We start from the raw sequence: 22,717 nt of genomic DNA, 5'->3' as shown, positions 1-22,717 counted from the left end.
ATGAGCCATTCTTTAAATTTCTGATAATTTAGGGCCAGATATACAAAACCCAAGACAGAATACATTCCCTAACTGAATTTTCATGGATTAGACTTACATTCTCACTGTCAGAATAATTTTGAAGATGTGTTCCCATAAAACTCTTTTTATCCCAATAGTTAGAAAGTATTTAATACTGAAATATCTCTTAAATCACATATTTAATCAAAAACTGAGAAAAGGCTGAAAATGTATTCAACTCTATGATATCATTGCATTTGTTATTAAACATTACGTTTGCATCTATAATCAATACGTGACTCATGATGAGTACTTCATATCCTTCTGGAGTTGCACAGTCTTTGTATAAGTGTCCTTTCCGTCAACCATGAATTTCCCTTGACTAAAACAACTGCCAATGAAATTTGGGAAGAGAGAAGCCTCATCTCACTAGAAAAAAATCTCAGGCCTTTATTCCAAAAAAAAAAAAAAAAATTAAAAGACAGCCACAGGAAGAAGAGTTACATTACAAAGCAGCTCTTCTATTGAATGACCTCTTTCAACATCTTCAGTCTAGCCAGTAGCGTATTTATCCTATACTTAAAGGTGTTTATATATATACTTTTTAAAAGAATGATTTCCTTGCTTTCCCCTTAGCAGGTGTTTACCTCCAAGTTTGTGTAGAGTCCAGCAGTGGAGAAGAAGAGCGGTAAGAAGATGCAAGCAAGGCATGACAGCAAAACAGAAGGCAAGGAGAAGCCAGACTAGAAAGGAAGACTGTTCAAGAGCAAGATGCAGGGAAAGCTTTATCTCAGTCACACGGTGAAACAAAGTAAGATTACTCCTGCAGTCTGGTGAACGGGAAGGAAAAGTTCTAGGTATACACATCCCGAAGCTTGTTATTTACTAAGTCATAAATTGTAAGTAATTAAATGCATAATAAGTCTGTCCTGCCAAATATATACTAAACACTAGCAAATAACACCTAAAATGTCATTCTTTTTTTTTTTTTTTTTTTTTTTTTAAAGATTTTATTTTTTCCTTTTTCTCCCCAAAGCCCCCCGGCACATAGTTGTGTATTCTCCGTTGTGGGTTCCTCTAGTTGTGGCATGTGGGACGCTGCCTCAGCGTGGTCTGACGAGCAGTGCCATGTCCGCGCCCAGGATTCGAACCGACGAAACACTGGGCCGCCTGCAGCGGAGCGCGCGAACCTAACCACTCGGCCACGGGGCCAGCCCCTAAAATGTCATTCTTTTAAAAAAATAAACCTGCTCTATTCAGCAACTGCCTGCAGTACCTAGACAACGTATCTGGATTTTAGAAGCGCCTTTGCTTAAATGGCATTAGAGCTCAGAGGACTTGTTCCCATTTAGAACAGGTGCCGCAAAAGCCTGACACGCACCGCTCGTCAGCTCCTAAGCTGAGAGGAACGAACTCTGGGGTGTGACTTCCCAGTGTTGCACTATGGCACCCACGGTCCAGCTCGTTACCTTATGCCTTTTTAAGGGGGCTGGCCATGACTGAGGGCGCGCTCAGCGGGGGAGAGCACAACCAGCTCTGGGTGGAGCTCCCAGGCTCGTGCGGGGCTCCGATGTGCCTCATGGGCACTGCAGTTCAGTCACCGGGGTGAGCCATCCCACACAGCCCAGCAGAGGAGAGGCCTACTCCCTCTGGGAATGGTTCGATCGTCTTTAATAAACACCCTCGCACACACATCACACCGGGAAGCGCAGCACAGAGACTAAATGAAAGACACTGAGGAGAACCCTGGAATTTACCAGACTGTGGGCCAGGGGAAAGGCGTGTCTCGTGAGGATCTCAAACATATCTCTTCTGCTGTGGCCTTCCTGCTTCAGTGCGAACCTTAGGTTTCTCATGTCCTAGGAGGCAGAGGAGAAATTCGACAGTTCAGTCTTCAAACAAAGTCACCTTTGTTAGCAAAAACTCTTCTGGTCAACGAAGGGAGAAGAAGATGCACTTACCTGAAAGGGCAATTCATCTAGATTACTAAGAAAACAACTTTGTTTTGTATGATATTTTGAAATATCCAGTTTAAGAACACCTGAAAATATTCCCATGATAGTCGTGAACACAGACAAGGCAGCCTGTGCTCCAGAGAAGAGAGAGCTGATGTGCACTTTCTAACGAGAGATCAATCCCTGCCTTGCACGTCATCTCTGCGTCTACCTACTTTACCTGCTTTCCAAGGTATTTTAATAATAAAGCAGTATTTTATTCATAGAACTTCTCAAATGTGTATCTGCTATCAAATATAATCTCAGAATTGTCAAACATGTCATTAAAATACAGAAGCTCTCCCTCTCTCCTCATGCTTTTACTGTAAAGTCTCACTTAAAAATTAGGAAATGACTGGCATTTTAAGCTCTCATTACAAGTAATATAATATACTTTTACTATACAATTTTACTTTCACAGAGTTCTAGATAAACCACATTAAAGTACTCCATATTAGGAGTGACTATGCTTCCAGGTACTAAAAATTAATGCTTGAAATCAGATTTTAAAGGTAGTTTCCAGTACATATTTCTTTAATAATCAGGAAAACATCCTTTTAAATTGAATCCAAACAAAATAAGTTCCCTTAAATATCAATTTGTATTATATATTAAAATATATAACAGTCTATCTTAATTTCAAAGCTAGAGGTTTTAGGTTGCCTCTTAAATCAATCATGGTGCTGTGACTGAGTGATGGCTGAGCACTAAAAATGCTCCATTCTGCAGTGCACTTTCAATTCAGGAAACTGAGCACAGCGCTGGGCCCTTGGGATTCTTCAGGAGTGAGACAGACCCAGTCCATGTTCTCTTAGATGTCACAATCTTCATATTTCTCAGTGATTTTTCATTTATTATCTCAAGAGCACTCTTAAACCTTCCTAAGTCTTTACTGTGAAGGACCACCAAAGGCCTTGACATACACAAGACATTCCAAAATGCAAGCAGCAGCGAAGGAAGTGTAAAGAACTAGACTCTAAGGAACCACCCAAGATTGATCACTCTGCATACAGATGGTATCTATTGGGCCTTGCCAGCTCCAGGATTCTGTGCTTTCATTTTTAAAAGCATGTAACTGAATAAAATCCAAAAACCAATTCACAACATATTTCAAGAAAACTGAGGGGCCAGCCCTGTGGCTGAGCAGTTAAGTTCGCACGCTCCGCTTCAAGGGCCCAGGGTTTTGCTGGTTCGAATCCTGGGTGTGGACATGGCACTGCTCATCAAGCCATGCTGAGGCGGCATCCCACATGCCACAACTAGAAGGACCCACAACTAAAATATACAACTATGTACTGGGGGTCTTTAGGGAGAAAAAGGAAAAATAAAATCTTTTTTAAAAAAAGAAAACTGAGATATGAGTTTTTGGCTCATGAAGCAAAGCACTAGTCAAGCAGAAGGAAAAAAATCATTGCAATAAGATGATATGCTTTTAAAGGGTTTGCAATGAGCCCCAAGTACAGTACGGGACAGCCAGGGATCCTCAGGGCTCAAAGACCTGCGAGCCACTGTCTTCCTAACAGCCTCGGGTCAGATGATAACTCTGTAACATCATCCTCTTAATCACTCAGCCAGAAATTAGACCATTTCTAGATAAATATTTATTCTGATCTATCAGTGATTCAAAACAACTACTTTCAATGTGCCAAAGCACGAGGGCTTCAAGCAACTTCTTTTTGTCATTGGATTCGATGTAATTAAAGGACAGAAAGAATTACTATCTCATCTTGCCAACAAGAAAATTGAAGTGGAAAAGGCAAATGACTCACAGGTGGCAGGTCACCAAACTTGTAACAGAAATATGAGCATCTACTAACTGGTATGTTCCCCCTGGTCTCCTTAGGGCCTGGCTCGACAGGGAAGGACACCTGGGAAAGAGCGTTGTGTTGTGGCATGAGTCTCGCAGTCAGACCCTCGGCCTATTTAACAACTGGGTCATATGGCGATGCACCAAGCCTTGCTATAATAAATGAGTAGAAGTGAACACACCCCCATATCAACAATGCTAAAGGACTAATTTACTGAGGCATCATTTCTATAATGCATTTCTAAAAAACAACCCCCATCACTGCTGACTTCAAAATACACTCTCTTTAAACCAAGTACATGGGGGTGAGGTGTGGAAGAAGAGAGAAGACTTTGTGGTGGTATGTTTTGGCTTTGCTTTGTTGTTAAAGCTCCGAGGTGTCAGCAGGGCCTGGTATGGGGCTAGGGCGGGTGTTGGTGGTAAGAATTCACACATTCAGAGCTACCTTCTCCTCTGTTGCTAGACAACATCCACTGGGACAACATCCGCCATGTGAAAGTTGCTACTGGCAAGCAGAAATGCCCATACGCAGAACTGGTAGAACCAAATTTGTAGGGCATTATAACTATTTGTTTGGGGAAAGAAACGCAACTGTTATTATGGTTATTGACTGCAGATGAAAGCTGACCTATGAGAGAGAGGAGAGGAGAGAGAGTCTATCCCACTGTAGCAGATTCCCTGTCTATCAACTTCAGGCCTGTTACTGAGAAAATGGAATTCGCCTCTTGAGACATCGGCGTTTCCAGGGAGATAATTGGGTTAAAAGGTTGTGCTACAACATTGTTCTAGGCCATCGTCTTTGGGCTCAGTGCTAATTCCAAGAAATACACATGTCACACTTGAGAATTAGGCCTGGTCAGTTGTTCCTGAGTCCTTTGTTCTTAGAATAAACAGTCAAAGGGTAAGAATGTGGTCTGTCTTATTAATTTGGGGGGATTAATATTTAAATACAAGTTTTTCTTATTGATAAAGTAACAAATAGGATTATTTTAAAAATGTATTAGAATGAAAGTCACTTCATCAAAATAGCAACCCCATTTTCCCTTGAGTACTGTAATATAACACTCTACTCCCACATGTCCTTTAATGCAAAATGCAAAACCCTCCCTTAAAAGTAAATCCCCGTATTTCTAGGCCCCAAAGGGTAGATAGATAAGGCCTTATAAAGGTATTGTAGATAAGGCATTAAGGTAGCTCAGATTAAAACAAAAACCAAAAAAAAGCCAAGGTGGGGAATAATGGAGAATTTCAATTCAAGTCTAACAATGACATAATCCTCCGGTTTCTGATAGTGAACTAGTCTTGATCTTTTATAAACTGGAGACAAACAATACTGTATTCATAATCCAAACAAAAGGATAGGAGATTGGTTTTAAGAAATCACAGTGCATAAGACTAGGAAAAAGAGACTTGGGTTTGAACTCTGGCTCTTCCACTGGCTCCTTGCACAACCCTAGGCAAGTAATCCTGCTTAGCAAAGCCGCATCTCCCCATCCATAGAATGAAGGACTTGGACTGGCCAGGAGTCAGAAAACTTTAGCCCATGTCACTCTTCGTATGGGCTTCAAGCTAAGAATGTCTTTCATATTTTAAAAGGGTTGAAAAAACAAAACACAAAGAAGAACGTATGACAGAGATCCTACTGTCCCACAAAGCCTAAAATATTTGCTATCTGGCCCTTGACAGAAAAAGTGTGCTGACCCTGGTACTAGACTGATCATTCAGTCACTGGAGAGACTTGAAAGAGGCCCAACCTTCTGGGCCCAAGCCTTCAGAGATTATCTTACAGTAGGATTTGGAGTAGAACCCAAAGATCTAAATTTTTAAAAAAGGTTTCCCAGCTTACCCTGATACGCAAGCAGGCGTGAGAACCACTAGGACAGGGGACTTCCGAATGCCCTCTAGCTTTTTCTAGGATTGGGTATTTTTCTACGGATTGTACTCTTCTGATACTCAATGCCTGGAAAGCAAGTTTTCTTGCCAGAAAGTTTATTCTTTTGTTTTCAAAATGCTTATCTCACTGTATTTGCACCCCAACTTTGCCAAGTGTTGGATAATCTTAGCTAAGTTGTCCAACTGTCCTTATCCTCAGGCTCTCCATCTATAAAATGGGGACACCACTGTCCCTCTCTGAGGATTAAACGTAAAGCTCTTAGCCCCTGTTTGGGCTGACAGAGATGCTCAGTAACGATCACTACTGTAACTGAGTACATTGTATCATTACATCTCCACCGCTCACCATGCCAAAACAAAATGTCAGGCTACTACCTCTAAACAGAAGTTAGAAAGGTCGTTAGAGGTCAGAGCACATCCTGTTCACAGAGGGCGAGAGCTCTTGTAGTACTCCTTCCTGTCACGGGGTGAAGGTGTCTAGCTGGTAACACATCACATGAAGTAAGCTGGGACAAAAACTAAAAAGTGTGAAATTTTATCTATAAAGATTTCCTCCCACTCAGTCAAGCTAACAAACTACCAGTTAGAGCCCTCACACTTGGTGACAACAGAGGGTCCCTTTTATAGCAACTATTTCCCCAGGCAGTTTGGGAAAGCTTGATCATGAGGGAAGAACCATGCCAACGCCTTAGATAACAGGGGTCTTTGATGTTTTTTTTAAACCCACATTAAGTTTTTACTTATCATTCAACACTAATGTGCCTTTTTTTGCATAAGAAAGTACTGAATCTCTTACTTTACAAGTAATATCTAGACCATAGGAATTTTCTCCTCTACTTGTCGCGCCTCCCATTTTTTCAATTCTCGAGATCACACCCAGAGGAACATCAAGTATGAGAGCAGAATCCTGTAATGAACAAAAACACAAAAGTCAGTATTTCTGTCAGTTTAATTCGGACTTCAAAAACATATAAAAAACAACCGTATGCTTTCAGGTCATTTTTACTTTGGCCCTTTTACCACTTTTTACGAACAAAAGCATGACAGAGATCACACACGAAAGAGCAAGCATTAAGATAGTCAATGATGCAACCAAAATGCATCCCCAAACATCTGCCATTCTGCATTGCCTACAGAATAAAGACTAAATGCCCAGGGACACAATTCAAAGGCCCCGTGATGTCGCTTCCAGCCTGTCTCTGCAGGCTGCTCTCCCACAACATTCTGTGCGCCGCAAGCGACCAGCACACCGTTCTGCAAACATTTCGTCTACAATCAGGCCTCTGTGCTTTGTGCCTGGTCTTCCCTTTGCTTAGGATGATCTAGCTCTCCCAACTACCAAAATTCTCCCCATGGCTTAAGCCCTGGCTCAGCAAGCATCACCTCTCACGAAGCCCGTTTCCCCATTAGATCAGAAAGAATTAATCGCTTCCTCCTTGGAAGTCCTACAACACTTGATGCAGTCTGCTGTCACCCCACTCGCTTCACTCTGCCTTGTTGCCATGAATGTACATGTCTGTATTCCTGTACTAGAAACGAAGCATCTGGAAGTAGTGCCTATTTTAGCCATGGGTGCACTTCCCAAAGGAGAAGGGCCTGAACACCTAACAATGCTTCTCCACCGATCCTTATCCAGTGCTGGGTGCCAGGGGTCCACAAGACTGATGGCGCGACGGAATCACAGTAGTGAAGTCACACCACAATCATCGCAACAAGATTAAAGCAGCTGCCATGTATGGAATACCTTGTTTGTTCCAGGTACTGCCACAGGGGCTTTGCACGCATCGTCTCATTTTATCCTCACGACCATTCTGGACATAGGTGAAGTATCCTTGTTTCATGACATGGCAACCAAGGCTTTAAAAGGCTTCAGTAACTTGCTTACTAAACATGGGGGAAGGGGTGAGATTCAAGCCAAGGTCTGGGAACACACATCAAAAGAGCCATAAAAATGGTCCTACCCTTTCACTCCACAACTGCACTCCTAAGAACTTATCTTGCAGCTATCAGGCACCAGGAGGAAAAGCTATATGCATGAAGATGCTCAACAGAACCAGCGGTAGGCATCAGGGTAGAGAAAAGTGCAGTTAGTCCACTCGATGGAACAGACATGCAGCTACTAGAATAATTACAGTACATGGGAAAATAAGTTTAAGTGGAAAAAAGCAGCATACGAAATACACTGTGACTACAATAAAATAAAATATATATTCATATGGAGAAAGATAGGAAGGCCTCCACAAACTTTTTAATTACAATATTTTCTTTAATGCTGTGTGAGATAACTTTGATAAATCAAGAAAAACTTTAAAAGGTGCTCACTGAATTTTTGTTCTTTAAAAGATGTCCTTTTGGGGGATAGAAATAAAGTTAAGTTTTTCTTTTACTTTAAATCCTTCTCCTTAGAATACAATACAAAAAACTAACCATTTCTTCATGAAATATAAATATAGCTCATGGGCATTCTAGAAAGTCAAAAAGTATACGACCGTGGTGCATTCATGCCATGGGATATTGCTCACCTACAAAAATGAATGAACTATGGAAACACACACGAAACAACCTGGCAGAATCTTCTGGGCATTATGCTGAGGGGCTAAAGCCAGTCTCAAAAGATCAAGTGCTGTATGATTCCATTTATAACATTCTTTAAATGACAAAATTGTAGCGATGGAGAACAGAGAAGTGCTTGCCAGGGGTTGAGGGGAAGGAGGCTGTGGCCATAAAGGGGCAGCATGAGGGAGTTCTTTTGTGGTGACAAAGGAGTTGTACATCTTGATTGCTGGTGGCAATTACACGAATTTATACATGGGATCAAACGTCATAGAATTGTATACAAAAAACATGAAAAAAATGAGTGCACAAAAAAACTGGCGAAATTCAAGCACAGTCAAGAGTCTTGGTTAACTGACTGGTGCCAATCAACTTCCTGGTTTTGATAAAGCAGTACGGTTACTGGAGAAGCTGGGTGATGCGTACACAGCACCTCCCTGTACTATTTTGCCAAGTTCTTGAGAGTTCATAATTATTTCAAAATAAAAAGTTTAAAAAGTGTAAGAGTATGGTTATCATGGTGTCAAGAAAAGAGCACAAGCTCTTAAGTTGGACAAAACTGGTTAAATCTGAATTTTGACGTTATCAGCTGGATGACTTTGGCAAGTTACTGTATCTCTCAGCCACATTTACCTGTAAAATAGGGATGATCAGAGACAATGGGTTTAAAAGTACCTGGCATGGTGCCTACCACATGGTAGCTAGAAAACAATGAAGTTATTACTATTATTATAGCAGAGAATATCTTAGCATTTGGAAGATACAACTGTGCTCTGCAAATATAGTGGATCAGTATGCTCTAGCAAGCAGCTGCAGGTGTTTCTGTTGGTACCTATAATAAGGCATTCTTTAGCGGTTGGCATGGGGTGAAGACACCTCACTACATGACTGAAATACAAATGCCTAGAGAAACAAGACACTACTCAATTAACTGTGTCCACATATAGCTGCATATTATAATGTATTTACTTCTCAATATAATCTAGGTATTAAAAACATACTATCAAGTAGTCTGTTATTATGCTTAGATTATATTGAGATTTATGAGCGTCCAGTTCAACAATATTCCTAAATGTCAAACTTACATCTAAAAATACATAGACTAGACACTAAATAAAAGTCTGATACTCTAATATCAACATGGAAGCAAGAATGAAAAACAAAAAAGCAGAGGCCAGCCCAGTGGCTCAGCGGTTAAGGTCACGTGTTCCACTTTGGTGGCCCGGGGTTTGCTGGTTCAGATCCCAGGTGCAGACATGGCACCGCTTGGCAAGCCGTGATGTGGCAGGCTTGCCACATATAAAGTAGAGGAAGATGGACACAGATGTTAGCTCAGGGCCAGTCTTCCTCAGCAAAAAGAGGATTGGCAGCAGATGCTAGCTCAGGGCTAATCTTGCTCAAAAAAAGGAAAAAAAAAAAGCAGAAGAATTAAAAGTGAGACGAGACCTCCTTTGCTATCCTTTGTCCCTCTATAGAGTGAATTCTATAGCTCTGATTGCCTGACCCAAGACAAAACAGAAAATGGGACACTGAGGAGAACTAGCCAGCTCCTGGCCAAAGGCACCCACGGTGTAATGAGGCTACTTGCCACGTTCTCCCCAAATGACAAGTTCAAGATCAGATAAGCCAGCAGGCCAAACTGGAAGATCCAGGAATGGGAAAATTAGCTTAACTCTCTAGAAACCTGAGTCATCACTATCTAAACATCATTAAATATTTAAGGATTCTCAAAGGTCCATTCTAACTCAAAATTCTGTGCCTCTGTACCTCCAAGTATCTAAAATAGTTGAGAAGTAAATTAAAAAAAATCTAAAAAGATGCATTCATTCATGCTCTCTCTGGAGTATATACTGAGTAACAGAAATTATACCAGATGCTGAGGACCGCAGAGATAAATAAGATGCAGACACTGCCCTCACAGAGCTCAGGGCCCAGTCTGGGAGATAAGACATGTGTACCTGAATAGCCACAATGCTAGGTTGCAAGTACCAAGAGCCACAAAAAAAAAAAAAAAAAAAAAAATCCAGACAAAGTGGAATGAGAGGTCAGAGGAGGGCAAGACAATTTCTTATTGATTGGGTCACATGAAGGTTCTGTGGCGATGGCAACAACAAAGGTGATCCTTAAAGGGTGGAATAATAGCAGCTGGAGATTGGTGTTCTAAAAACAAGTAACAGTGATATCAGCTACACATGTGGGAAAGCACGGTGGTGGGGGGGGGGGTTTATAAAAAAAACAAGCGGGCCAGGTTTAAGGTAAGGTAGCAGGGGGATTCCCTGGGGAGTACCACAGAGCTTAGACCAGGGCGACTGGGATCCACAGAATGCGTTTTGAGAAGAGGAATGCAATGACAGAATGGCGCCTTATGAAGATGCATCTAGCAGCACTGAGCACTCTGCACCACCAAGGAGAGCGCTATGCCCATTCCTCGGAATCCTAGAAGCTAATGTTTTAGTGCAAGTGAGAAGCTATGAGGATCTGAAAGTGGAGAGTGACCGAGCGGAAAGCAAAAGAAGGAGATGAGCCACTGGGGAAGAATCAAAGATGACTCAGATTTAGGCCCAAGTGTCTGGGATGAAGGTGGCCCCACTAAGAGATGTGAAGAACATAGGAGGGGATCTTAGAGAAAGGTTAACATTGTCAATTTTAGATACCCTGAGTTTGAGGTTATGATAAATTAATCAAGTACAGGTATCCAGGAGGCAGCTGGAAATACAGAACTTGGAGAGATCCCAAAGGCCCCTCAAACTCACAATGTCCAGAATGAAACACATCTTCCTATCTCAGTGCCTGGCACTCCATCCACCCACTTACGACAGTGGAAACCTAGGAGTCATCCCGACATCCCTTGTATGTTATCCTTAATCCAATCTCCCAGGTTTACCTCTTCCATCAATCTCCAATCTGTCATCCTCTCTCCATCTCCACCAGCAACTTCTCCGGACCACTGGAATTGGCCCAGTGGTCTCTGCATCTATTGTCGCTCCTCTCACAATCCGCCCTCCACACAGTAGCCTGGGTGATCTCTTACAAAAGTAAATCGGATGCTATCATTCCTCTGTTTAAGTCACTTCTGAAGCTTTTCATTGGTGAACTCTAAAAATCTAAATCCTTAACAGGGTCTACAAACTGAGGTCATTTGGCTACCACCTACCTCCTCTGCTCCTCACTCACCATTCTCCTCACACCCAACCCAGCCACACAGTCATCTTTTCATGTTCCCTTCGGTCTCAGGGCCTCTCAAATGCTGTTCTCTCAGCTTATTCTCTCCAACCCAGCCCCTGCCCAGCACTAGGTAACTCCTATTCCTTCTTCAGACCACGGGTCAAGCATCATTTTCTCAGGACAATTTCCCAGGCTCCTCAAGCTATTGTACTCCTGTACTACTCCCATGCAACACTTCTTGCAGCTTGCTCTTATACACTGGTGTGATGATCTGATTAATGCCTGTCAGTCCCATCAGAACTAAAGCTTCACGAGGGAGAGGCTGTTTGCTGTGCGCACCACTATATCCTCATGCCTGGCATGGTGCCTGACACATTGCAAGCTCTCAAATAGTCAATGAATGAAGAATGAAAGATCAGGACTGGAGCTACAGAATTGGAAAGCAACTGACAATTGAGAAAGAAGAGGGTAAGGACAGAACTCCAGGGCAAATATACATTTAGGAGGTAAGAAGAAAAAACTGAACTGCGATAAAGGTGGAAGTAGGAAAAGAGCCAAGAATGCATGAAGAAAATGACAAAGAAGACAGGAATACTGAACAATACCCATGGCTACAGAGAAGTTAAGAAGCTGAGGACTCAACCAAGGCCACTAGAGTTGAGCAGTGAAAGAGTAGTTTCAATAAGGAACAGAAGCCAGACCACAAGAAGTGAAGGAGTGAATGGCCCGGAAGTGGAAGCAGCATGTGTGGACTAAGTTTAAAGAAGTCTGGCAAAGAAGGGGAAGAAAAAGGATAGTAGAATCAGGGGGTAGACGGGATGCAAGAAAGTGTTTTAAAATAAAGAGACTTGAACAGAGCTATGGGGGAAGCGGGGCAGGAAAACCACAAATGTCAGACTCAGAACAAGTGATGGGGCACCTGGGCTCCAGAGGAGTAAACGGAGAAAGGAGCAAGGCTCAAGTCGAGGGACTCGCTGTGGGAAAGAAGACGTCTGGTTCCTTCCTCTCAGATGGGAGAGGAGGAGGAAAGGCCGGGGAAAACAGACATCATCAGGTGGGAGGGAATTCATGGGAGCTCAGTGAGGACGACTTTCCACTTTTCAACAGAGCAACAGACAGGTCAATAAAAGAACATGGAAGGTCTGTCACTGATGCAGTAGGGGAGGTAACGAGAAGTCAGTCCGAGACGAAAAGAGTTGCCAAAGCAGCGACAAGGCCCTTTCTGAGGTCTGAAAGCCTGAACTTGTAGTGGAACCAGTTCATTAAATTCATTCATGACTTTCCACATCAAGGCGCAGTAGCCCACAGACTCTCCAGTTTGGAGGCTGGCAAACTGAGAATGGGGACAGAGGCAAAGAAACCTAGATGATCAGCAGGAAGCATTTGTATTTAACCTGAAAACAGCATCTGCTTTGCAGCAGTAATATAAAGAGATGATTTAAGACTGAAATTTAAAAGAACACCTATAGTTAACGGATCCTATGTTCTTCCTTACAGACACACTGGGATGGTTTTATTACAGTCTTTTTACCTTATTTCACCTACTTTAAAATGAAAAGAACTGCCAAATCCACTAGGCAGAAGGAGCTAAAAAAGAACAACCTTGAAAAGTTTCCAATGTATTCTCTTGAAAAGAAAAACACTACAGGAATCCTCTTTGTTCATGCTTGTAATGAAGTGGGCGGGCCTTCCCTCTGGGAAAGAATATAGGTCTGGCTTTGAAATGTCCACAATGGCAGGTAAACTCTGCCTCCCTTCTGGGTGGTGTCCAAGGCTTACAGCTCCAACTTCAGCCAGTTAGAGAGACTATGGAACCTAAGTGCCGCCACACTTGCCAGATGCCCAGCTCTTGGGCCGCATGATACCTAGCACCTGTCGGAAGCTCTTTTCAGAAGTGGCTGAGAGACAGGGTCTGATGGATATGTTGGTCACCCATCCATCTTGATTCTCCAAGTCCTGTCTCTGTACCGGGAAACCATCAAAAAGCAAAGCAAACAGATCTCGACATTCTAGGTCCTCACCTTTACCCTGTAAAAGTTAATATGTGTTCTCTCTTTATAGAAGGCCTTCAAGAATCTTCGGGTGATACTCTGCCTGAAGAATTGGATCACTATGTTCCTATCTTTTAGAGAAAACCCTATCAACAAATTTCTCCTTGAATTTAATCCAGGAAGAACGTACTGTTTCTGACTTATCGTCAGAAAATGAAAACTGTATACACAGCACATTTCTCATCGCGTCAGCAGTCCTAATCCTAGAACCAAATTATACTGCCCAAGGGTTATCATCTGCTCAAGTGGAAAGCTTAAAAGCCTCCCTTCCTTTAGCTTTCTACACATCTCCTATACTTCCTTCTATTTTAAAAAGGGGTGTATCGAATGACCAGGAGTGAGAAATACCAGCTTTCAAATAGTGATTACCTCTGGAATGAAGGGGAATGGGATTTCTTCAGCTGAGTGGTGGATCCACAGATGTGTATGTTATTCTTTATAAACTTTCTATCTTAAATATTCCAAAATAACTTTTAAAAGGGAGGTGAATAGCAGGGTTGAGGTGGGGATGACTATGTATTCTAGACGGAGAAAATGGCCTGAAGAAAGTCCAGAGGGGAGAAAGCATAGGGCCCGTTTAGGGAACACTGAGCAGTGTCCCCGAGCCAGAACATGGGGATGCACAGGAGAGAGGTGAGAAGACGACGGAGGAGTCGGCTACAGAGGACCCTGAATGCCGGCCAAGGAATCTGAAATGAGGAAGGAAAGGGCCACCACGAGTTTCTGAGCAGAGGAATGATAAGACTACAGTACTGTCTTAGGAAGCTAGAGAGAATGCAGTGGGAGAGGCTACTGCCAGAGCCTGGGAGACAGGCTCTGGTGACAGACCTCAGACTAGGGTGGGCAGGAGGACTACAAAGGGCAGGCAAATGTGAAGAAGACTGCAGAGGAGGTGGGAAGAGTGGGAGAGTGGTGACTCCAGGGTGACATGAAGAAAAGTAGCACCATCATGAAAAACAAGGACACCAAAAGAAGGAACCGGGGAGGGAAAAAGAGCTGAAGAATTTTGGCTTGGCCATGCATCTGGGATGCCAGGTGAAAGTCGAGGATCTCCAGCAGGCAGTCAGAAATGAGAAACTAGGGCCGGCAGGAAGGTCAGCACTAGAAAACAAAGACCAGGGAACGGGCCGGGGTAGCATCTGCTTTGCCTACCAGTCAGTTGTCATCAGATGGGATGAGGGCAAGTGGGAGAGGGCTCAGTGAAGTCTAAGGAGCTTTGTGAACATACAATGTTAGCTGTAGAGAAGAGACCGAAGCCAAGGGGCAGATGGGGTCATGGGGAGAACGGACAGACAGAAGTGTTCTGAGGCCTGGCAGCTGGAGAATCCTCCCACCACAAGGCGGAAGGAGGACCAAGAGAGAGACGGATGAGGCTCACATCTCCGCAGAACCTGTTCTCCCCAGGGCCCCCAGTGACCTCCCGATGGCCACCCTCTAGGCCTCTGTTCATTCTTTATCTTACTGAACCCTGCAACATTTCACTCCGTGGTTTGCTCCTTCCCTTCCCAAGAGTTTTCTCCTCTACTGACTTCTACCACAGCCTTCTCTCAGGGGTGTTTCTGCTGCTCTGACCGCTGCTGCTTCATTCTCTTCTCCACTGGCTCTTCTTTCTCTCCCCAGCACAAAAACACGTTCCTGTCCCCCAGGGTTCTCTCCTCAGCCGGCATCTCTTTTTTCTGGTCACATACTCTTCTCAGGTAATCTCATCTACTGACATGCTAATAACTTCAGAAGCCTCAGAGTCACGTTTCCAACTGCTCTGACACATTTCCACCTAGTAGTGGTACAGTTGAAGTGCACACATTCAGATTATTTCCCCAGGGGTTTATCTCCAACATACTCTTTCTCCTACAATGTCTATTTTGATGAATGGGAGCAACTCCAACCATTCAAGCAAAAAAAAAAAAAAAAAGTCACAGGAATCATTCTCAACTCCCACCACCAAATGGCCACCAAAATCCTCCTGAATCTCTCATGCTGTTTCCTCCTTTCTATCACGACTACGACTACAGGCCCTTATTGCTTACCTGGAAAACTAAAATAACTTCCTAGTTGGCCTCCCTGCCTCCAGCCTCTCCCTCCCTTAACCCATCATACACGCTGCAAACTGACTTCTGTTCCTGAAATACACATCCGATATGTCATTCTCCATGTAACATGTATACTGCTGAACTGTGGCTTACGAGACTCTTGAGGCAGCTATTCTTCCAGCCTCGTCTCCTCCCATTCCCCACTCCTCCCTCTGCCCTCTGTGTTCCAGCTCCAACAGATCACTCAGCCATTTCCAGACTATATGGTGTTTTTTCATATTGTTATACATGCGATATGGAAACTGTCTACCTGATATGCTCCTCCCACTCTCCCTCCTGTCCAGGAAATTGTTACCATTCTTCGAGACTCAGTTCAAATATCACCTCCTCTATAAAGTGTTCTATGACTCATCACATTAGAGGTTAATCATCCTCTCCCTTGTAACCTCACAGCATTATGCAACCACTGCAGGCTATACCATATTATACCGCAATTACTCGTGTCCCTAACATTTATCTAGCATGGTGTCAGATTCACCATGGTGCTCACTGGATGTTTCTGGAATAAAGATATGAATGCATGAATGAGCAAAGGGTTAACATCTTTCTCATCCTCTATGGCACCTGAACCCAAAACGTTCCTGGAAACAGTCTTCCCCATGGTAGTCTACGAGATTACAGATGTTACATACCTAAAGTAGCCCCTTCTGTAGTCACGAGATCGACCCCCAAGCCAAATTCCTGAGCACCCCCAAGGTCAAAAGGTGGCTACAGGATTTCTAAACTCCAAAAGCAAAACTCGTATTCAAGATGCCACGATTTCGTAGGGTCCAAGTTGTGGTCAAACCACAGTGACAAGGCCTGTTCCCTCCCAAGTTCATCCATTGGATACACTTTTACCAAGTACCTACTGCCTAGGGGTCACTGTGCTAGCTAGGCATGGAGGACCAAAAGGACTCACCATTAGTTAAGACCACAGACATGCAGCAACTAAACAAGACAGAACTCCTTCATTCACCACGGTCTGACTGAGTACCTGCGAAGTGCCAGACTCCATCCCAAGTGCTGAGGGTACGCCAGTGAACAGACAGACAAGTATCCCTGTCCTCAGACCGACAAGGACCGAGAAGCAGCAGTGCAATACATAAACTAGGACACAGTGGCAAGTGCTCAGGAGAAACAACACACACAGAAGGGGGAGAGGAGGCGGTGGGAGGAGTATTACAAGTTTAGAGAGGGCAGCCAGGGAAGGTTTCGCAGCAGTAAGTGTTAACACAGAGATGGGTAAAAGGGCTGTGGGGACAAAAAGAGGGAGGGATTCCTTCAAGGGAAGCTGGAGACGGCTCCAGAAACGATATGATTTTTGAGATGGCTTCTTGAAGACAAAGAGTGGCTTCTGCAAGGGCAGCCAGGAGCAATGAGAACAGCACATGCGAGGGTACAGAGGCATGGAAGGGCCTCACGTGCTGGAAAAGGGAGGAGGCACTGCATAGTCTGAGACCGGTATGGGGAGAAGTGGTGTGAGCTGAAGCCGGAGAAGTCAGAAGGATTTTTATGCCACATAAAGGAGAGTGGATTTTATTCTGTGGGCAACAGGGAGCCAAATAAGAGTTTTAGGACTGAGAAGTAAGCTGGTCAGCCTCGTTCTAAGGAGAATCGCTCTGGAGGCAGCGTGCAGGGCAGAGTGGAGGGGGGAGACCACGAAGGAGGGCCAGGTGGAAGCAGGCTACCGTGAAAAACTAAGGAAACGACCACTGTGCTTCTAGGGCACTGGGGAATGGGAGCAAGGAACATGCCCTTGACACCTCACGAAACTCAACAGCTGACTCCCGAGTCAGCCCGTACTCCCACTGCAGCATTTACATACCTGAAACACACAGGCGTCCGCTTCAAAATGCCAGTGAGATGACAGCTCTTTGTCAAACACACAGAAAAGCATTCACATTTTGCAGCAGAATCCACAATTAATGTTCTTGTTTGGGACTTTAAGTAAGAACCACTGTGATGACTATGTTTTAGGCTTCTGCATAGCCACTTAAGTGGCTTTCTTTATCTGATGTTTTCTGCCATTAGCTGCTTGCTTTTCTACTTGGACTAAATGTTGTGGCCAAGCAGTCAAAATGTTTATGTAAAACTTAGTGGAAGAAGAAAAAAGTTAGTAGTCAGTGTCAAATGGGCATTTTATTCACCCATTCAGTGCTAATCCCCACCTTCTAGAGCGCCATATGAATGCAAAATAAATAAAGCTTGCTAAGTGCTCTCCCAGTTATAAAAGTAATACATGCTTATTCCAAATGGAAGGAAGAAAACAAAGCAGGCATAATTCTACTCTCCAGATATCCCAAGTACTAAAACTTCTGGTGTATTTCCTTCCAGTCTCTTTTCTACAGATAGTTTTTGTTTAAGTAGTTGAGATCACACCATATACAGAATCTTGTCACGGCAGCAAAGTTTAAATATTATTTCCCCAATTCAGCATCAATGACAGCATAAAATGGAAGTGAGTGTGTGTGCCTGGTCAACGAGCCAAGTGTCTCAGAGGTCAAAGGCACTGTAACACTTGCTTTAATTCTAACTTTTGATGATTCTTGCATATACCAGCATAAAATCTCTCAATCTGTCCCAATTTGACCCTTGGGAGCTGTACAGGGTGAATCTAACCCCTGCTCCACAGAAGCCACTTCATATATTTCAAGGTAGCTCTGTCATGTCTCCCTTCAGTCTTTTTTTCTTCAGACAAAAGATCAACATTTATTTGGATCATTGCTCATATGACAGCCCCTTCACTAGCCTGGTTCGCTTTGTCTGATCTCTCTCTAGTTTGTCAATGTCCCTCTTAAAATGTGGCACCTGGATTTGAACATAGCACTTCAGATGGGACTACTGTCTCATTTTGTCTGGGCGTTCCATTATGCTTTTGTTAGTTCAGCCTACAGGTATATTAATTTTTTAATCAACCATGTCCAATTTCTGGACCAAATAAGCTTGGGTCTCCGTTAACACAGACCACCTCCATCCTTTATTGATACAGCTGGTTGTTATTAAGTGAATATTATCTATGCTAAACTTCATATTACTAGGTTCACTCCAATATCCTAGCCCATTAAGATCTTTTCAAACCTCGATTCTGTCATCAAGCACGTTGGCTCGTTGGGTGTATTTCACATGTTGGACATGAATGCTTTCTATGTGCTTATCTGCATTATATTAGAAACGCTGGAGAGGAAGGGTCCCGCACAGCAAGACATTAGCGACCACCGTTCCTGGCTGGCATCGAGCTTTTAATACACAGTCTATAATTCTACCTAAGTGCACTGCCACCATTCTCACCCATGTTTCTTTGTTAGGGTCTGTCATATGCCAATCAAGACAATGTGTCAATAACACACCCAAAGGTTTCTTTCTTTCTTAGGTTCTTAAAAAATCATCTGTTTAAGTGATTAATTCTAGAATTGTTGCCAAGGGTTGACATCTACCTCACTGCTGTTAATTTCCAGAATCTTTTTTTGCATTCTTGAAAACTAGAACATTTCTTCAGCTCTAGTCTTACTTAGAAGCCTGAAGAGATTCACATAAATAAAATACCCAATCTCCGAACCTTGTGGGACTATGAACACTAGAGAAGTGGGCTCCCACAGCAAAGGGATTAGGAGAAATAAATAGCGTTTTTCAGAATTTGGACACAATAATGACCATAATTTAAAAAAATCAAAAGATGCAAACTAATGTAGATTAGAACTGTCCTGAAGAAATTGTGGGATAAAAGCAATAAAACAAAAGGCAGATTCCCCCCCCAGTCTCAATTCCTGTGTATAAGCTGCAGTGGGCTACTCTGCATGTACCCTGGAGCGCTTTATTCCTCCTTGGTCCATCTCAGCAAAACACAGCTGCCTCTTTAGGCCGGCCTGTGGGCAACCCACCACATCTACCATAGGTCCTTCTGTGCCAGCCACAGCAGCTAGTCAGTCATTCTTTCCCTTCTGGAACATCTCATCACCATCTCATTGTTTCAGCAATAGAATATTCTGTGAAATGCTGCAGAAAACATTTCACGGTTGTGGAATGAAAAGCTAGAGTGGCACTAAGCCACACTATAGTCATCCTAGTTCTAAACTCCTACCTGTGCTTTGTAATTGAACACCTGGAAAGTTCTAGTGCAATGGGTCTTTATAAGGGATTCACATCAGCATCCTCCTCCGTCTTAAAAATTATAGCTGTGCCTGGGCCACAGGCCTGGACATTCTGCTGCAGTACATCCACGGCACTCGTGGCACTTGTCAAGCTCCACAGGTGCTTCTCACCTCTGCTTCTGGTAAAGAACCACTGTTCTAGACCTAACTTCTCCAAACTAGCACATGGGGACAGTTACCAACCCCTCCCCACTCTTATGAGGGACAAAACTTATTTTTTAAATTTATTCTATTCCTATATACATAAGTGTTAGTGGTAAACGAGCTTTGCATAAGCCAAAAATTAAGAGTTGAGAAGCAAATGTATCCCCCACGTTAATGTGATTCACAGTCAGTCTTGCAAGGCAGAAGAGAAACAGTTCAGCATCATCTTTAACAGTTAGGGCCATCTTTATGGTCTTAGAGTCTACTTACCGTTTCCAAACTTCTTAAATAAAGACGATAATTTGTGATGTAAACTCTTCCCTTAATGGGGCCATTGAAAGGACATATGTAAATAACTTCTTTGTCTATTAAGATAAAAAAAGTACCCTAAAATAATGGAAATATATACGAAGATACACAACAAATGGCACTAATTTAATATAAACTATTTGGCTAAGAATAACTACAATAAAAAAATCACTGAAAAGGTTGAAAGCGAGCACTGGCAATGTTTCTACTTCGCCATGCTACGTCGGGTGGGGCTGCGGGGGAACTAGCGTGGCCACGTGTCACCTCCAGGCACTAGCAGTGCTTCCCTGAGCACGCCCACACTGCCATCACTACCGGGGGCAAGGTGAGAAGGGCTGGAAAGCAGAAGTGAATGAGAAATGAACTACCATCAGGTGGTTAGAAAGGCATCTACTGGGCTGCTTCAACCAGAGGATGGCAATTCCCATAGGACAGCCTCACAGACTGACCAGCAGATAGGTCTTGAGGTTTGCCAACCTCTAATCACACAGACAACAGTGATGTTTTTAATAAATAAATGTCAGCAGCAGAAATGTTTCTAGAGTCTAGTCTTTCTCTTTTAATAGTCCAGAGAAGAGTTCAGCTAGATTCACTTCAAACATTTAAGTGATATAAAACAGATGGCCAAGAGAACAGTACATCTTTAGTAGACTCAAACATAAGGATAAATGAAATCAGGAAACTTAATTTATCATAAGAAAAATATACCTTTTCTTATCTTTCAAGGATGTCCTTTAATGTGTTAATGGCTTTAAATTTTTTTCTTAATAATTTTGAAATCCCTTTCTCTTCAAGTGGTAAATGAAAAATACCCAGTAAGGCTACTTCATGCTAATTCAATCAGTTGCTACCTCGGTAAGGTTCTGGCACTGACACAGAGCACCAAAACTTTATATACAAAGACCACCAAAAGTAAGTTATCCTCTGCTCTTACCCAGAAATTGGGAAGGCCACATGCCACTGGTTTCCTTTTAAAGACTAGGATCATGTGTGCAAGTCTGTGGACATGGAATAGTTTCTCATGGTGCACTGCTAACTAACTCACAAAGGCATCCCATTTCTGACCTTAATCTAATTAGCACCATGCTTTAGCCATTTACGGTAAACAACCCAGGTCTTAGTCAAGAAACCGAAAGGTTCCCTGAAACGATGGTAACTGCATCATTACCAAATACACAGGAATCTGAGAGGAGGGTGTGGACCCTCACGTAAAAGGTGAATGCCCACAGCATCAGCACTTGGCCTAGAAGCTGTCAGATGCTTCCAAAGCCAGAATGAGCTGGTCCTTCCAAAGTAAATACCTTCCTCTTAATACGAATTTATCATGAAAAAATAAGTCAATAATCAAAATGTTACATCAATATTAATAACATTAGTTATCTGGCAAATGAAAGTTATTTTAAACCAGTATGGTCTCCTACATTTCTAAGAAGAGAATACTTAGACGTTAAGCCTTTAAGTTGATCATTTTAAAGCATACATCATTCACTAGAAAACCTTAATATCATTTTGTTGTTATAACCTCAAACCATGAGAGCTTATCGCTCCAATAAGAGAATTTCAAGAGATAATCCACACTTTTTTCCCTGAAGTAATTCTCAGTCTTTGGTACAGAGTAAAAATTATCACCATGCTGGAGAGCATGAAGCTCGTGAAAGAACTCTTTGATGAAGAAACTAACGGAGATACTCCTCTCTATATTAACACTTTGAAACACAGCTAGCCGATTGGTCTAAATCTGACTTCTAAAGAGCAAGAGGGACTGAAGCCATCTGATCCTGCTGGACCTCCTAACAAGCTACTCAAATCCCAACTTCATAGGATCCTTACCAGCAACGCGAGTCTCTCCTGGAAGTCGAGGAACGGCCTCACTGAGATCCCAATTAACTCCATCCCTAGAAGTCTGGAAATGAAACAGTAGCATCAGAAGTAATGATGTTACATTTGCACAGGTTTTTAAGCAAACTGGAACACAACCAACCAAAATATACTTTTTGAAGGAAAGAATTAGAGAGATATTTACCATTATAGAAAACTGGCACAGAAAAATTAAACTTAAAAATACAACTTAGCATCAACATTCATTAGCTGTGTTAACTTTTTCTGTAAATAACGTTAGCATGCTTTTCAATAATATTAATTTTTAAACACCCCTTCCAAGTGCTTTATACTTAACAGCATTCAGGAAAGTGATACAAAGTAAATATTAAGTGTATTCTATAGATACATGTATACGGTGGCTGCTTTCTTTTTTTTATATTAAATATTTAGTCATCTTTTGTTAAGAGTAGGAATGAAAACTTCATTTTAATGGGGCCTTAACCAAGCAACAGTAATTACAGAATCTTCTTACAATGTCAGAAAATAACTGTTATTATATATTGGGTTTCCCATTTTACTAAGATGCTTCTTCATGCAGGTAACTAGGTAAGAGGAAAAGGTGGTCTGTCATTGAACTTACGAGCGGACAACGGCCTTAGGAACCATCTACACAAATTCTTCACGTTACTTTACTAGTCTCTAGACCTCTTGGCTTTAGAGGTATTCCCAGGCATGTGCCTCATTAAATGGCTACAGCAGC

General features: G+C 42.6%; 1 protein-coding gene across 7 annotated transcripts in view; it reads right to left on the bottom strand.

The window, feature by feature from the left end:
- The window catches only part of MTM1 (myotubularin 1), a 98,244-nt gene that overhangs the window by 50,765 nt on the left and 24,762 nt on the right, over nucleotides 1-22,717 (bottom strand). For 3 of the 7 annotated variants that reach the window (XM_044763391.2, XM_070502158.1, XM_070502157.1), the window contains 4 exons: nucleotides 21,967-22,039; nucleotides 20,098-20,192; nucleotides 6,491-6,601; nucleotides 1,758-1,859 (listed from right to left, as the gene is read on the bottom strand). In XM_044763391.2, the coding sequence (XP_044619326.1) occupies nucleotides 1,758-1,859; nucleotides 6,491-6,601; nucleotides 20,098-20,192; nucleotides 21,967-22,039 (381 nt within the window). Of the gene's footprint in view, nucleotides 1-1,757; nucleotides 1,860-6,490; nucleotides 6,602-20,097; nucleotides 20,215-21,966; nucleotides 22,040-22,717 lie in introns of all 7 variants that reach the window. The other 4 variants (XM_070502159.1, XM_070502160.1, XM_044763395.2 and 1 more) reach the window with 3 other exon arrangements.

Source organism: Equus asinus, chromosome X, assembly GCF_041296235.1.
Source record: "Equus asinus isolate D_3611 breed Donkey chromosome X, EquAss-T2T_v2, whole genome shotgun sequence".
NCBI lineage: Eukaryota > Metazoa > Chordata > Mammalia > Perissodactyla > Equidae > Equus > Equus asinus.
The sequence above is the reverse complement of the archived record's forward strand: the minus strand, read 5'-3'. Positions and strand labels throughout refer to the sequence as shown.